Source organism: Acinonyx jubatus, chromosome C1, assembly GCF_027475565.1.
Source record: "Acinonyx jubatus isolate Ajub_Pintada_27869175 chromosome C1, VMU_Ajub_asm_v1.0, whole genome shotgun sequence".
In the NCBI taxonomy this organism is placed as follows: Eukaryota; Metazoa; Chordata; class Mammalia; order Carnivora; family Felidae; genus Acinonyx; species Acinonyx jubatus.
The window spans coordinates 101,572,839-101,588,668 of record NC_069381.1 but is presented as its reverse complement, the minus strand read 5'-3'; the positions used below and the strand labels follow the sequence as shown (position 1 = coordinate 101,588,668).

Here is a 15,830-nt window from a genome sequence, read left to right as displayed (position 1 = left end):
CTCAGGATATTGAGGTCCTAAAAGCAGAAGTCAGGCTTGTTGAAGATAGTCAGCCAAGACCAAGATTTCACATACAAAAGCATAAAAAGCCACAGTTTATATAGTGTCTCCCCGCAAGACACTCTTGTGGTTCTCAGCGCCCTGCCCTCCCCATTACCACTACTCATTCTGTGCTAGCTTTGTGCATTTCCACAATTCCCTGATTTCGCTGAGCTCAATTTGGTGGGAAAGGGAACGGTGATCCTCTGGTTTCTCTCAAGTCACAAGTGACAGGCCTCTAAGGCCAATGTTTTGTCTCCCGATCTTGATACTGAGCTGTGGAAAAGAAGGGCAGGGGGACTCCACTCATCTGCACCAGGAATCTCACTTCTCAAATGTCTGCCCCTTGAGTCCTGTCTTCCGAAAACATGAACTGGCTGAAGGTACTTCCTTCTCCCAGACCAATCTGTTCTATTGCTTGTCATTTCTCCTTCATCCACATAGCCTAGCCCTCTGTAAAGAAATCAGTCTCTCGGAGGGAAGAAAACTAGACTGAGGAGAAAGAAAGCAATGAAACAATGAAAGCAATGAATAATTAGAGATAGAAAATTTATTATTATGCAAACAGCTATGCACACCGGAGCCCTGGCAAACTGCCAGGTAACTTTCCAGATTAAGTTGTGTCTCCCTGTATTACAGGTACCAAATCAGAGTAACATCCTGGAGAACAAAACAAGGTATCAGAACACACAGTATCTCAGAGACCCACCAGGTCTGGACTCCTTTTTTGAAATGCTCTAAATCAGTAGCTCTGGGCAAAGATCTCAACTGCTTGCTAAATAGCCGGACCTGACGCTGGCCAACTGTTAAGGCACTGGCTGTCCTGAGGAAGAAGAGAACTGTGAATGAAAAACTGCAGCTTTGCTTCTAGGAAAGTAATATCTGATAAGGATAGTCAAGGAAGATGTATTTTATCACTTTAAAATCAATTTTACTAAAACTACAAATTCTCTAATCATTTTTTTTTAAGCTTATTTATTTTTGAGACAGAGAGAGAGCATAAACGGGGGAGGGTCAGAGAGAGAGGGAGACACAGAATCCAAAAGCAGGCTCCAGGCTCCGAGCTGTCAGCACAGAGCCCGACGCGGGGCTCGAACTCACTGACCACAAGATCATGACCTGAGCCGAAGTTGGACACTCAACTGACTGAGCCACCCAGGTGCCCCTCTAGTTTAATAATTATTGAAATAATCACTCCAGAAGTAGCATTCCTTAATTTCCTCTCACCATATCATAAATTCCTGCAAAACTGTTAGTACTTACTACTGCTATTGTGATCTGGTTATTAAAACTCTTGATACTGCTTGAGTTACACAAGCATATAAAACTGATCTTTTCTGCTAAGTTTTTATAGTGATTTAATAAGTGTCTTGAAAAATAACACTGAAGTGAATTAATTCCAGTAAGTAAGTAAAAAGATGGAGTTTCTGTATGATGATAGCACTTGGGGGTCAATCCAGCTTCTAGTGATTTTTGGACTCAAACAATGCGAACTGATACAGCAGGGAGATCATGAGAAGAAAATACTAGTCTAATGGTCAGAAAGAATTCCACACTGTGCCCTAAGAATACAATGAATAGGTTCAAAACTAAAATAGTTCACTCATTTGTTTGCTTAGTTAATTGTTCGTTTTAGTGATCAGAGTTAACTTCTTAAAATTAGGCCTTGGTCTACAGGCCTAAAGAATTGATGAACTAGAGAACTGATGTGAAAAGATTCACTGTTATCAAATGGCAATTATTCAATAAATTCCCCGCTTCATAAACCTTTAATCTAGTGGCCAGCACCCAGAAACGCTTGAATACAAGCGTCCATACCCAAGTTACAAAGTACTTTATTCTTGTCTCATTGGTGAGGCACAGAGTAATAACGTAGCAGCAGAAGGCTTGGCCTTAGATTAAATAGCGATAACAGAAAATGCGAGACTTTTTCCTCTCAGCTGAGGGAACACACTACTAAGATGTCAAAAGGATACATGTAAGTTGGGATGCCTTTTGCAGCCAAGTGTTTCCGAATAAGTCGCTCGGTACCATACCAGTTAAAATCTTTTGTGGCATGTCCAATGCGTGGAAGATGAACACTTGCTGTTTAAAAGAAAGAACATAGATTATGATGTCTTCATTCATCAAAATTTGAATCAGTATAAAATACACATTAAGAGAAAACTACTCGCAGAGTCACTTGGTGGTTTCCAATGGACAAAACATGTGTAATCATGTGGTATCCCACACAAAGCCTACAAGTACAATGTCAAAGATATTCTGGGGAGGGACTGTAATGGGAAAACTTAAATAATTCTATTGAACACAAAGACGTACAGGCCCTGGAAATAAGTAGGTACGATGGAAATAGAATCATGATCAATGTTGGAGATAAACAGATTCTTTAAGAGTCAATCATTTCAACAAACTCTGAGACAGACTGGGTTTGGAAACAAAACTTGACTCAGACTTTTGGCAGAGAATGGTCTGCTAATGTGGACTGTGTGTAGCTCTCCAAAAGCTAGGATAAACAACATCCTATCTGACCAGATCACTACATCTTTGGTCCTCAGCTTCCTCATCAGCAAAATCATGATACAAATACCCAGTGGAGGGAGATGGTCCACAGAGCTAACGGATACAAATGTGACCTGGGAAAGGAAGGGAGGCTATTCAAATACAAGATGATGTGGTGGTTACTTGCATGGTCTCCTATGGGGGGCTTCACCTTTACCATGTATAGTGAATGAGGTCTTGACATTTCTCACCTCCTTTTAAAAAATCCTATCACATGCCTGGAAACAGAAATTCACCTACTCCTGAACACAGATGAAAAGCTTACCTTTCTTTTTCTTTGCTGCTAAATAGATCTTCTTCAGGCCCTCTTCCAGGGCTGCCATCTTAATGCCAGACAGGACATTGGAGCGATCACGGTGCTGAGCCACAATCAAGGCCAACTAGGAGGAACAGCCATCACATGGTTGACATGACACGAGACGGCTGCGCTGTCAACTAAGTGCCCTGCCGTGGAGGGGGCACAAGCATTCCCCTGACAGGCTTTGTCTCCATCTGTTCTGGATGCTCTGCTGAACAACCCTGTCCTACCAAATTCATGACTTAATCTTCCATCATAATTGTTTTATTTTGTGGTAACTTAATACACAAGCACCTCTTCTTTTAAAAGGTATGTTAAAACCAGGGTCCAAAACATGCTGTCTTTCCTAAGTTTTCTCAGCGGCAAAGAGAATTTTTCAGAGTCTCAGGAGCAGAAAGGACTTTACAGCTCCTGTGTCTTCCATCTCTGTTCAAGTAACTCCCACCGTGTCCTAACCTAAGGCGGGGGGGCGGGGGGGGGAGGACGGGACGGGACAGGACTGGAGACAGGGCCAAGAGAGCATCTGGGACTGACATCACTACAGTCACATCATAACCAGTTGTAAACAGTTTTCTTGAGTCACTGGATTCTGAGCATTTATGCACAACCACAGTGTTGTTCACATTCTTTAGCATTTTAGAAATGACTGAACGAATGACTGTTGTCAGCCACAGGGGCAACCAACCTCAAGCAAATACACCTCTCTTTCAGCTCAGTTTCTAAATTTCTTTTCTAAGTCAGTAAGATTTGGCTCTAAATTTGAATATGAATTCAGGCCCTTGAGAAAGCTAGGTTAAGTGCAGGAAATGAAATCTCTTACAGGAATTCTAAAGGACTGGCAAGTAGGAGAGACACTTAAGATGCAAAAGGAGAATTTTAATGCAGGCAGAGGAAATCTGCCTCAGCTCTTCTCCTCTGCTCATAGCTGGCTACTAAACATGGTGTTTTACACAACTTTTCACACAATAAACGATGAAATGCTCAGAGTTCTCAGTCAGGTTTTCTTATTCAGTAAGAGTTTCCTGAGCACTTCCTATGAGCTGGTACTGCGTGTATTGAGGATAAAAAGAAAATGGGTTGACACCCTTGGAAGGAGCCCACCTGAGGTCAGTGCAGGAAACAAGTAAGTTAGAGAACAGTGTTCCACGAGCTGTGATGGACAGAAGCAAGGGGGGACGAAGTGGGTGCGGTGGAGTCAGAGGCCCAACCTGCTTGTTATGGGCTGAACTGTGCCCTCTCGAATTCCTTTGTTGAAGCCCCAACCCTCAGTACTTTAGAATGTGATTGTACATGGAGACAGGGCCTCTAAAGAAGCAAGTAAGTTAAAGTGAGGCCTTTAGGGTGGTACCTAATCCAGCCTCACTGCTGTGCTCACAGGAAATCTGGACACATGCTGAGACACCAGGGATGCACGTGCAGAGAAGAAAGACCATGTGAGGACACAGAGAGAGGCAGCCGTCCCTAAGCCAAGGAGAAGGCCTCAGAGGAAATCAGCCCTGCTGGTAGCCTCCAGAATTGTAAAGAAATTAATTTATGTTTTCTAAGCCACCTATTGGTGGGATTTTGTCATGGCAGCTCTTACAAACTAATACACTGACAGGCCAGCGGACAGGAGAGGTTTAAAGAGGAGGTGATGTGAGCCAAAATTTAGTTCTCATAAAAGAAGTGGTTTTTTTACTTACCAAATCTTGCCCTTTGTTTCTTGACTCTTTATCATCAATAGGAAATAAAAGGACACCTCCCAAATTCAAGTCTGAGGTAAAATAAAAGAGCAACAGACAGAATATGAGGTTCACTCTAGACTGAGACCTCTGAAGAGGGGCTCTTGTGAATGCCCCTGGTTCCTTCCTTTCCCACAGCCAATCAGGCTGCAATCTCACCTTTTCTAACACTCCTGGCCTCAGTGACTGCCTCAGCCAGGTACTCACATGATGCACTCCTGAATTTTTTCCTTTTTGCTCAAAAACTTTTATTTTTTTAATGTTTAATTATGGTAAAATATACCTCATGTAAAATTTACCATCTTAACCATTTTTAAGCAAGCAGCTCAGTAGTGCTATGCCGTCAATCTCCACAGCTCTCTTCACCTTGCAAAACTGACACTATACTCATGAAACCTCATTTCTCCCTTTCCCCTACAACCATCACTCTTACTTTGTCAATCTGACTACTATAGTTACAGCATCTAAGAAGAACCACCCAATACTCATTCTTTTGGGTTTTTGTTTTTTTAACGTTTATTTTTGGGAGACTGAGAGAGCACGAGTGAGGAAGAGGCAGAGAGAGAGGGAGACACAGAATCCAAAGAAGGCTCCAGGCTCTGAGCTGTCAGCACAGAGCCAGATGCGGGGCTCAAACTCACGAACCAGGAGATCATGAGCCAAAGTCAAACAATCAACCAACTTGAGCCAGCCAGGTACTCCTATACTCCTTCTTTTGTGACTGGCTTACTTCATTTAGCATAACGTCCCCAGGATTCATCCATGCTGTAAAGCATGTGTCAGAATTTCCTGGTTTCCAAGGCTAATAATACCCCACTGTATGTATATACCACACTGTTTATCCATTCATCCATCAGACACTTGGGTTACTTCTACCTCTAGGTCACAGTGAATAATGCTGATATAAACATGGGCATACAGATACCTGTTTGAGTTACTGCCTGAGTTCTTTATAAGAGGCGTTGCTAGATTTTATGGTAATTTTATTTCTTTAAAAAAAATTTTTTTTAATGTTTATTTATTTTTGAGAGAGACAGAGACTGCGAGCAGGAAGGGGCAGAGAGAGAAAGAGAGAGACACACAGAATCTGAAGCAAGCTCTAGGCTTTGAACTGTCAGCAAAGAGCCTGACACGGGGCTCGAACTCACGACCCATGAGATCATGACCTGAGCCGAAGTTGGATGCTTAACCGATTGAGCCACCGAGGTGCCCGATGGTAATTTTATTCTTAATTTTTTCAAGAAACACCATACTGTTTTCCATAATGGCTGCATCATTTTACATTCCCACTAACAGCGCACAAGTGTTCTAACTTCTCCACATCCTCACCAACACTTACTTTCTACTTTTTCTATGGAGATGTAACTGGCAGAACATCATGTAAGCTTAAGGTGTACAACATACTGATTTTACACATTTATACTGCAATACGATTGCCACTGCTGCATTAGTTAACACCTCAATCACATCACATAATCGTCATTCCATCTAGTGGTGGGAACAATTAAGACCTACTCTCTTAGCAATCTTAAAGTTTTTAATAGAGTTTTGTTGTCTGTCTGTCTGTCTGTAGTCCCTGTACTGTGTATTAGATCTCCAGGACTTATGTATCTACTAAATGCAAGTATATATCCTTAAACATTATCTCTCCTGTTTCCACCAACCCCTGGTAAACCACCATTTCACTCTAGTTTTTTTTTTTTTTATAAGTTTGTTTTAGATTCCACCTATAAGGGAAATAGACACTTAAGCTGTTTCTGTATCTTGGTTATTTTGAATAATGCTGAAATTAAACATGGGGTTATATGTTTTCATTTCCTTTGACTATATACCCAAAAGTGGTATTGCTGGATCATATGATAGCTCTAATTGTAATTTTTTGAGGAAACTCTATACTGTTTTCCATAGTGGCTGCACCAGTTTGCATTCCCACCAATTGTGCATGAGGGTTCCCTTTTGTCTACATTCTCAATACTCATTATCTGTCTCTCGATGACAGTCATTCTAACAGGTGTGAGGTGATATCTCATTGTAGTTTTCATCTGCATTTCCCTGATGATTACTCATGTTGAGCATCTTTTCCATTCCCAGTTGGCCATGTGTACATCTTCTTTGGAAAAATATCTATTTAGTTCCTCCGTTCACTTTTCAATCAGATTGACTATTTTTTCTGTTGAGTTGTCTGAGTTCTTTATCAATGTTGAATAGTAACCCCTTATCCAATATATGATTTTCAAATATTCTCTCTCATTCTGTAAGTTGCCCTTCCATTCTGTTGGCTCTTCGAAAGTGCAGAAGCTTTTAAGTTTGATGTAATCTCACCTGTTGATTTTTCCTTTGTTGTTTGTTCTTTTGGTGTCCTCTCCAATCTCAAGGAGCTTCTTTCCTAGGTTTTCTTCCAGGAGTTTTATGGTATCAGGTTTTATGCTTGTCTTTCAGCCATTTTAAGGTAATTTTTTTGAGTAAGGTAGGGTCCAATTTTACTTTCCTGCATCTGGTTGTCTAGTTTTCCCAACATCATTTGCTGAAGAGACTACATTTTCCTTACTGGATATTCTTGACTCCCTTATTAAATATTAGTTGGCCATATATGTAGAGGTTTATTTCTGGGCTCTGTATTCTGTTCCATTGGTCTAGGTATCTATTTTTATGCTGCTACCATACTGTTTTAATTAGTATCACTTTGTAGTACAGTTTGAAATCAGGAGGTACAATGCCTCCTGCTTTGTTCTTCTGATGATTGCTTTGGCTATTCAAGCTCTTTTGTGGTTTCACTCAAATTTCAGGATTTATTTCTATTTCTATTTCTGTAGAAAATGCCATTGGAATTTTGGTAGGGACTGTATTAAATCTAGAGATGGTTTTGGGTAGCATGACATTTTAATGATATTAACTCTTCTGATCAGTGAATGTGGAATATCTTTCCAATTGTTTGTGTCTTCTTCAATTTCTTTAAACAAAGTCTTGTATTTTTCATTGGCTACATCTTTTACTTCCTTGGTTAAATTTATTCCTAGGTCTTTTACTGTGTTTGATGTTACGGTGAATGGGACAATTTTTTAATTTCTTTTTCATGTTTCATTGCTAATACATAAAGAAGTAACTGATTTCTGTGTGCTTTTAGACCCTGCAACTTTACTGAATTCATGGATTACATCCAACAGTTCTTTTTTCCAACTGATTAAATCTATTATATTGAGAATTTGGGGTTTTCAATATATAAGACCACACCATCTGCAAATGACAATTTTACTTCTTCCTTTCTGATCTGGATGTCTATTAATTTGCCTTGCCTGATTCGCTCTAGCTAGAACTGCCAGTATTATGTTGGATCAGAGGGAGGAGAAACACGCACACCTGTCTTGCTCCTGATTTTAAAAGAAAAGCTTCTAATTGTTCTCAGTTAATACAGTTAACTGTAGGTAGCATTATATGGCTTTTATTATGTCCTGTACTTATTCTATTGAGGGTTTTTATCATGAAAGGATGTTGTATTTTGCCAAATGCTTTTACTTCATCTATTGAGAGGTTCAATGATTTTTGTCTTTCATTCTATTAATGTGGTGTGTCATATTTGTTGATTTGCCTATGATGAACCGTCCCTGCATCCCAGGAAGAAATCCCACTTGGTCATGGTGTGTAATCCTTTTAATGAGTTCTTAAGTTTGGTTTGCTAATATTTTTTTGAGAATTTTTGCATCAATATTCATCAGGGATATTGGCCTACAGTTTTCTTTTAGTGTCCTTATCTGGCTTTGGTGTCAAGGTAATACTGGGCCCACAGAAGGGGTTTGAAGTGTTCCCTCCTCTTCAATTTTTCTGGAAGAGTTTGAGAAGGATTGGCATTAATTCTCCTTAAAATATTTGACAGAATTTGTCCATGAAGTCATCTGATCCTGGGAGGTTTTTAAAACCTGAGTCAATCTCCTCACTCATTATTAGTCTGTTCAGTCTTTATATCTCTTCCTGGTTCAGTTTTAGTAGGTTGTAGGGACTATGAATTTATCCACTTCTTCTGGATTATCTAATTTGTTGGTGTAAAATCATTCATAGTAGTCACTTATGATCTTAATGTTTTTTTGCAGTGTCAGTTGTTATTTTCTCATTTCTGACTTTCAGTCTTCTTTTCTTAGTCTTGCTAAAGGTGTATCAATTTTATTTTTCAAAAAATCAGCTCTTAAGGGTTACTAATCTTTTCTATAGATTTTCTAGTCTCTAATTTTATTTCAGATCTGATATTATTTCCTTCTTTCTGCTAACTTTGGGCTTAATTTGCTCTTTTTCTAGTCTCGAGGTATTTGAAATCTCATTTTTTTAATATATGCATTTATTGCCACAAACTTCTCTCAGAACTGCTTTTGCAGCATCCACTTTTGGTATGTTGTTTCCATTTATTTTGAGATATTCTTTGGTCTGCCTTTTGATTTCTTCTTTGACCCATTGGTTGTTCAAGAGTATGCTATGTGCTATTCAGTTTCCACATCTCTGGAGATTTTCTAGCTTTCCTCAATGAAAGATTTCTAGTTTCATACCATTGTGGTTGGAAAGACACTTGGTATAAATTCAGTCTTCTTTTGCTATGACTCGTTTTGTGTTCTATCATATGATCTATTTTTAAAAGTGTTCCATGTGTACTTGAGAAAAATGTGTATTGTGCTGCTGTTCGATGAAATTTTCTATAGATGTCTATTAGGCCAATTTGATGTAATATTTGGTCCAAGTCTATCATTTCCTTGTTGCTTTTCTGTCTGGATAACCTGTGCATTGCTGAAAGTGATATATTAAAATCCCCTACTATTATTGCATTGTTGTCGATTTCTTCTTTCATATCTATTAATATTTGCTTAATATATTTAGGTGCTCTGATGTTGGGTGCATATACTGTTATATCTTCTTGATGGATTGAGCCCTTTATCATTATACAATGTCCTTGCTTATCTCTTATACCATTTTGGTTTAAAGTCTACTTCGTCTGATGTAAGTAACAACTACCCACATTGTCTTTGGTTCCCACTTGCATGGAGTATCTTTTTCCATCCCTTCACTTTGAGTCTATGTGTGTTTTTAAGGTTCAAGTTGGTCTTTTGTAGGCAGAAAACACCTGTACCCTGTTTTTTATTTGTTTCTTCCATCTAGCCACTCTGTGCCTTTTGCTTGGTGAATTCAATCCACTTACATTTAGAGTAACTAACTTATGTTAAGTACTTACTAATGCCATGTTACTAACTGCTTTCTAGTTGCTAGGTATTTCCATTGTTTCTTTTCCCCTGTTTCCGCCTACCTTTGTAAACTGGTTATTTTCTGTGGTGGTATGCTATTTCCCCTTTCTTTGTCTCTTGTGGATCTGTTCTATGCTTTTGCAATGTTGTTACCATAAAACATCTTACAGATAAAACAGTCCATCTTAAGCTGACAGTAACTTGTGCTCAATCTCCTATTGAGGCTCTCCCTTCTACTCCTTCTTGTTCTATTACTGATGTCGCAATTTACCTCTTTTTATGTGGTATATCTGTTAACAATTTATAGCAGCTATACTTATTTGTACTACTCTTTTCCTTTAACCTTTATACTAGAATTGAGTGGTTAAAGCACCATCCTAATATAGATTAGTGATCTAACTCTATTTTTCACCTCTTCTAGTATATTGTGTACTTCCATATGTTTTCATGTTACAGATCACTGTCTTTTCATTTCTGCTTGAAGAACTCCTTTCAGCATCTTGCAAGGCAAGGCTGGTGGTGGTAAACTCCCCTTAGCTTTTGTCTGGGCTATCTTATCTGCAAGATAATGTGGCCAAATACAATTTCCTTGGTTGGCAGTCTTTATCTTTCCACACTGAACATGTCAGTCCACTCTCTCCTGACCTGTAGTTTCTGCTGAGAAATCTGCTGACAGCCTAATGAGGGTCCTTTGTAGGCTATATACCTTCTTTCTCCCCGGCTTCTTTTAGATCCTTTATCATTGATTTTTCAGTTTCATTATAATGTGTCTTGGGGAAGGTCTTTCTGCATTGAGATAATGGGGTGATCTATTAGCTTAGTGGACTTCTATGTCCAAGTCTTTCCCCAGGTTTGGAAAGTTCTCAGGTTTGACTGACTGGTTTTATTTGAGAGAGAGAGAGCAAGCAGGGGAGAGGGGCAGAAGGAGCGAGAAAATCTTAAGCAGACTCCATGCCCAGCACAGAGCCCGATGCAGGGCTCAATCCCACAACCCCAGAATCATGACCTGAGCCAAAATCAAGAGTCGGACACTCAACCAGTGGAGCCACCCAGGTGCCTGAGGTATCATTTTTAAAAAATAAACTCTCTATGGAAACCAATTTGACAATAAACTTCATATATTGAAAAAATAAATAAATAAATAAACAAACAAACAAACTCTCTGCCCCCTTCTCCCTGTCTTCTCTTTCTGGAAGCCCACTTATCCTGATATTTGCCTTCCTCTGATAGTTGTCTTTTTTAAATTTTTTTTTTCAACGTTTATTTTTGGGACAGAGAGAGACAGAGCATGAACGGGGGAGGGGCAGAGAGGGAGACACAGAATCAGAAACAGGCTCCAGGCTCTGAGCCATCAGCCCAGAGCCTGACGCAGGGCTCGAACTCCTGGACCGCGAGATCGTGACCTGGCTGAAGTCGGACGCTTAACCGACTGCGCCACCCAGGCGCCCCTGATAGTTGTCTTTTTGATCCAATCCCATAGCTCATGTACTTTTTTCACTTTTTTTTTTTTTAACCTCTTCTGTGTTATTTCTAAATTGCTATCCTCTAAGTCACTTATTCTTTCTTCCATCTGGTCAGCCCTCCACAGCTGCTCTCTATTGTTATTCTATACCTCATTCATCAAATTCTTCAGCTCCAGAATTTGTCTGGTTCTCTTTTACATTCTCAATCTCTTTGTAACAGAATTCATTTTGTTCGTATGTTTTGCTCCTGACTTTAATGAATTGCCTTTGAGTTTTCTTGTAACTGAGTTTATTTATAACTGCTATTCTAAATTCTCTGTCAGTTAGATTGTAATATTCTGTGCCTTTGAGCTCACTTGCTGGAGAACTGTCATTTTCTTGCTGTGATGCCGTATTTCCCAGACTTTTTACATTCCCCAGAGTTATGCATTGCTGCTTTTGCATTTGAAGTAGCAGATACATCCTTAATTCTGTGCTCGCTGCTTTCAGCAGATGGTTTTATGTTCTGTGGTATTGTTACTATCTGAGATATTCCTTGTGTTTGTGAGGTATACCTGCCACTCTTCTTGCTCTCTCTTGGGGCCAAATTTTTAAGCCCTTGTGTTACCTTTGGTTGTTACAGTTCACCAGGCTGGCTATTGGAAACAGCATTCTAGAAAAGCAATAGCTAGAGTTTATGGTTTTTCCTTGCCCAACGACCAGAGCCTGCTCTGAGTGCGCTCCCAATCTACCAGACACACTCGGGAGCTTGCACAAAAAGCTAGCAGCAGAATGAGAGGAAGTGGAGTTTAGCACTCAGTGTCTTGGGGAAGCTGCAGACCCAGCAGGGAGAACCTTGGGTGTGGTACTCCAAGATTTGTGGGTGAACTTCCTCCTGAGCCAATCCCTCTGACACCGTTTGAAGTTCTGATCTGCTTCCTCCCAGTCACAGAGCTCCCACCTTAGTACTCTGGGTGCTGGTGGAGAGAAATGGGTTTCTCCAGCGGTGTTCCATTTAGCTGGGACAGCCAGGAGCATTCTCCCTGCTCTCCTTTCCCCCCACAGGACAGGTCACCTTCACCAGATAAATCAGCCCATTCAGGGTTTCCTTGAGGGAGAAGCAGCAGCAGAAGTATTTCTCTTACCACCTCCACTGTGATCAACTCATGTTTTTTTCTCTTTTTTTCCCTTCTCCAATGGTGTGCTGGAGTCTTCCTTCAGGAAGGCTGGATTCCTGCAAGTTCTGTCTCATGCGTGAGTACCTGCCCGGGTCAGCACTCATCTGATTTTTGCCTGACAGTGGCAAAAGGCATCTAGGCAGTTGTGCTGGCTCCACAGCCTGTATGGAGGTTTGTCTGTCTCTTACTGGTGGTGGTGGTGGGCAAGACTCCGCTCGGGTCCTTCGAAGGAAGGTGCTAGGTCCCAAAAGACCCAACACATGCTTTTGTTTGTGTATGGATGTCTAATTCACTGATTAAAAGGTGTGTGTGGGGGGGGGGATAAAAAGGAGGAATGTTTTATACCACCAATGTTGCTGACGTCATCGCCTTCACTTCTACATGATCTCCCAGGTCAATGTCCCTCACGTATTACCTACAAAGTACTCCTGCAGGCATCAGAAACTGAATGCAAACCCAGAGGCATCTGGGGATGGAAAGGGGAGAGCATTATGAACTTGAAATTCCTTCAGAAGGCTTATGTTTGTTTTAAGCCATTCCAACACTGCACTCTACTATATCTATCTGTACATTTTCCTACCTCATCCAAATCAAAGCAAACTAATGCTCTAAAAAAATGCGCTAAAATAATTCTATGGCTTTATACACTTCACGCACACCCGAATCTTTTAAGTTGTTCTAAAATACTGGCTGTGTTATGCCATTCTTCTCTACAAAACTCCCAAATGACTAACCATTACCCACTGGATAAGGTCCGGCTTAGAATGGCATCTTCCTGGACAAGCCACGTGCAGTCTCCCTGCTGTGGTCCAGATCGCTCTCTTTAAAATCAAACTCTCCTCTATTCCTCAGCCTCAACCCGCTACTCTTGCCTGCCTGGCCCACACACCATGCCCTAAAAACATTCACTGTGTAACTGTCTGGGTCATTCAACACCCCGTACTGGGAATGACAGGAATTGTGGAAATACCACACAGCATGAGACACAGGGATCCTTTTCCATTTCCCTCCACCCACTACAATTCAACCCATTTTTCCAGGCCCAAGGTAACTTTCACTACCTCTACACAGCCCTGCCTGATAATTCTAGCTCACACTTTCCTTTACCCTGCTCTACCCTGTTTTAGTCCATCTTCAGAAAAGAATGCACACTCTCAACCCTGTTCCCTTACTGACCACTTACACTTTAACTCTGTGTAACCAAGGTTCAGCCTTCAGACTCTCCTCAAAGTAGGCCAAGGTCCGCGACTACGCTTGGGGCAAATCCGATGGCCTTTCCCCAGTTTTCACCCTCACTTCAGCGCCTGACCATGCAGACCACTTCTTGACACCCTCTCCTCCCTTATACTTCAAAATATTCCATTCTCAAGGTTCTCTTAGTTGACACTTCCTTCTGTCTCCCCTTGTTGCTACAGTTCCTAAGTGGAGGTGTTTTCCACGTTCTGTTCCCTGTCCTCTCATCTTCCTGTCCTGCCTTCCTCACAGTTTCAAACAAGAATCCAAACAGGCAGTCCTCAATCTTCATTTCTATCTCTGCCCTCTCCTGAATTCTCTGCTTTTCCAACTGCCCAATCACTATCTAGAGCTCAGTTATTTTAACCTATCAAACCCTCTGCCAGTGATCTGTTTGAGTAGAAAGAGTGTTCCCTCTAAGTCCTTATATCCCTTTCCATCCTAGAGAACCAGGCAGAAGAATTAGGAAAAGCCAATCTCTGAGGAATCTGAAGGTAAGGTAAGGTCGCTTGGCCACTCAAGTCCCCAGGAAATAATGACCATAATAAATTTACTCCTCATACTACTTTGTGATTTCTGCACATAAAAGAAGATGCCCTTTCTCCTTCTCCATGCCAAGGGAGAATACTGACACTCCCAAGTTCCTCTGGCCACAAGCAGCTTTCCTTCTGTCTCTAGGGAATGTTGGATCTCAGCCTATGCTAACTTCCTAATACAGCCTCCTCCTCTTCAACAGCCAACCCGAGCTCCTGTTAGCACTTTAATGGTGTGTCTGATTTCTCTCCCACAGATCTCTGACATTTTGGGGCAAAATTCCCTTATGAACATGGGGTGAGTTGGCCACAGTGGAGGTAAGCAATGGAATGCTCTTCGTGCCAATACTATAACATGCACACAGGGACTGACGTATCAGAATACTTCCACACCCACTATTCTCATTGCATTTCCATGAGGCTGGTGGAATAAGTATAATTCAAAATTACAAATGAGAAAACAGGCACAGGGAGAGTAGGGACCACCTCAAAGTCCCATAACTGCTTGCATGATAAAAAAAACTAGCTAATGAGACTCCAACCAGCTCTTCCAACTCCTTAACCAGTGCTTCATAACCCATGTGATACCTGTCCTAAGTGTCCTCTCCACTCTCATTCCATCCCTTCCCCTTCTCTCTGTTTTGCTTCTTACCTTTCATTTTCCCAGCCAGCTCGTATATTTTTCTTGGCTCGGCGGATCGTGTTTCCAAAGCCGTGAATAAACCACCTCTGCCCCAGCGGCCAGAGTCATCTATCAGAAGAAAAAATTTTCATTTATAGAAGGCAGAGTCTAATCCACAATTTAAAAACAAAGGTACACCCACTAGATTTGTAAAAGAATGATTTTTCAAAGGGAAGAGACAACTACCTAGTCTCCCAGGAATATCAGAGGTGGGACTTCTCAAATATATTAGGTTTTATGGAAGATCCCTGGCCATCCTAATAGGAAAGATGGAGAGGAGACGTAACATAACAAACAGCTGAAGCACTGGGAACACAACAGCATACAACTCCCGTTTTACAGATAAGGAAGGAGAAAGGTTAAATGACTTCTTTGAGTTACTGCTACCATAGCTGGTTGCTATTTTCCATTTACAGTCATTCAATCATTGTTAGCACGTATTACATGTTAAGACACTGTTCCAGGCACTAGGGTTATAGCAGTGGACAAGACCAAAAAAAAAAAAAAAAATCACTGCTCCCATGAATTTTATTTTCTAGTGCAATGAGATAATCATATAAACAAATACGTAATATGTGGTGGTGACACATGTAATAAAGTAAAATAAGGTAGGAAAAAGGAGTAGAGAACAATAGAGGCCTGGAAGTGGGATCTGTTTTATATGAGGCATTCAGGAGACCTGAGATGCAGACGTTTGACCAATGCTTGCTGTGGCTACCTGTGGAAAGAGGGTTCCTTCCAGGCAGAGGAGTAAAATGTGCCAAGGTCATGGGGGTGGGGGCAGAGGACACGCTTAGAGTTGTCCTGTATATGTTGCCTCCTTCTACCCTCTTAAAAACCTTGTGCAAAGAATAGGAAAGATATTATCCAATTACACAGATAAGGAACCTGAGGCCCAGGGAGATTAGGCTATGCAACCTGGTAAA

At 40.9% G+C, this 15,830-nt stretch overlaps 1 protein-coding gene across 5 annotated transcripts in view; it reads right to left on the bottom strand.

Annotated features, from left to right (window-relative positions):
- Positions 1-574: 574 nt before the first annotated feature.
- CHD1L (chromodomain helicase DNA binding protein 1 like) overlaps positions 575-15,830 on the bottom strand; it is a 178,974-nt gene continuing 163,718 nt past the window's right edge. For all 5 annotated transcript variants that reach the window (XM_053214690.1, XM_027051461.2, XM_053214693.1 and 2 more), the window contains 5 exons: positions 14,875-14,973; positions 4,579-4,649; positions 2,864-2,978; positions 2,016-2,124; positions 575-921 (listed from right to left, as the gene is read on the bottom strand). In XM_053214690.1, coding sequence (XP_053070665.1) covers positions 846-921; positions 2,016-2,124; positions 2,864-2,978; positions 4,579-4,649; positions 14,875-14,973 — 470 coding nt within the window. In that variant the 3' untranslated portion in view covers positions 575-845. The remainder of the gene's footprint in view (positions 922-2,015; positions 2,125-2,863; positions 2,979-4,578; positions 4,650-14,874; positions 14,974-15,830) is intronic.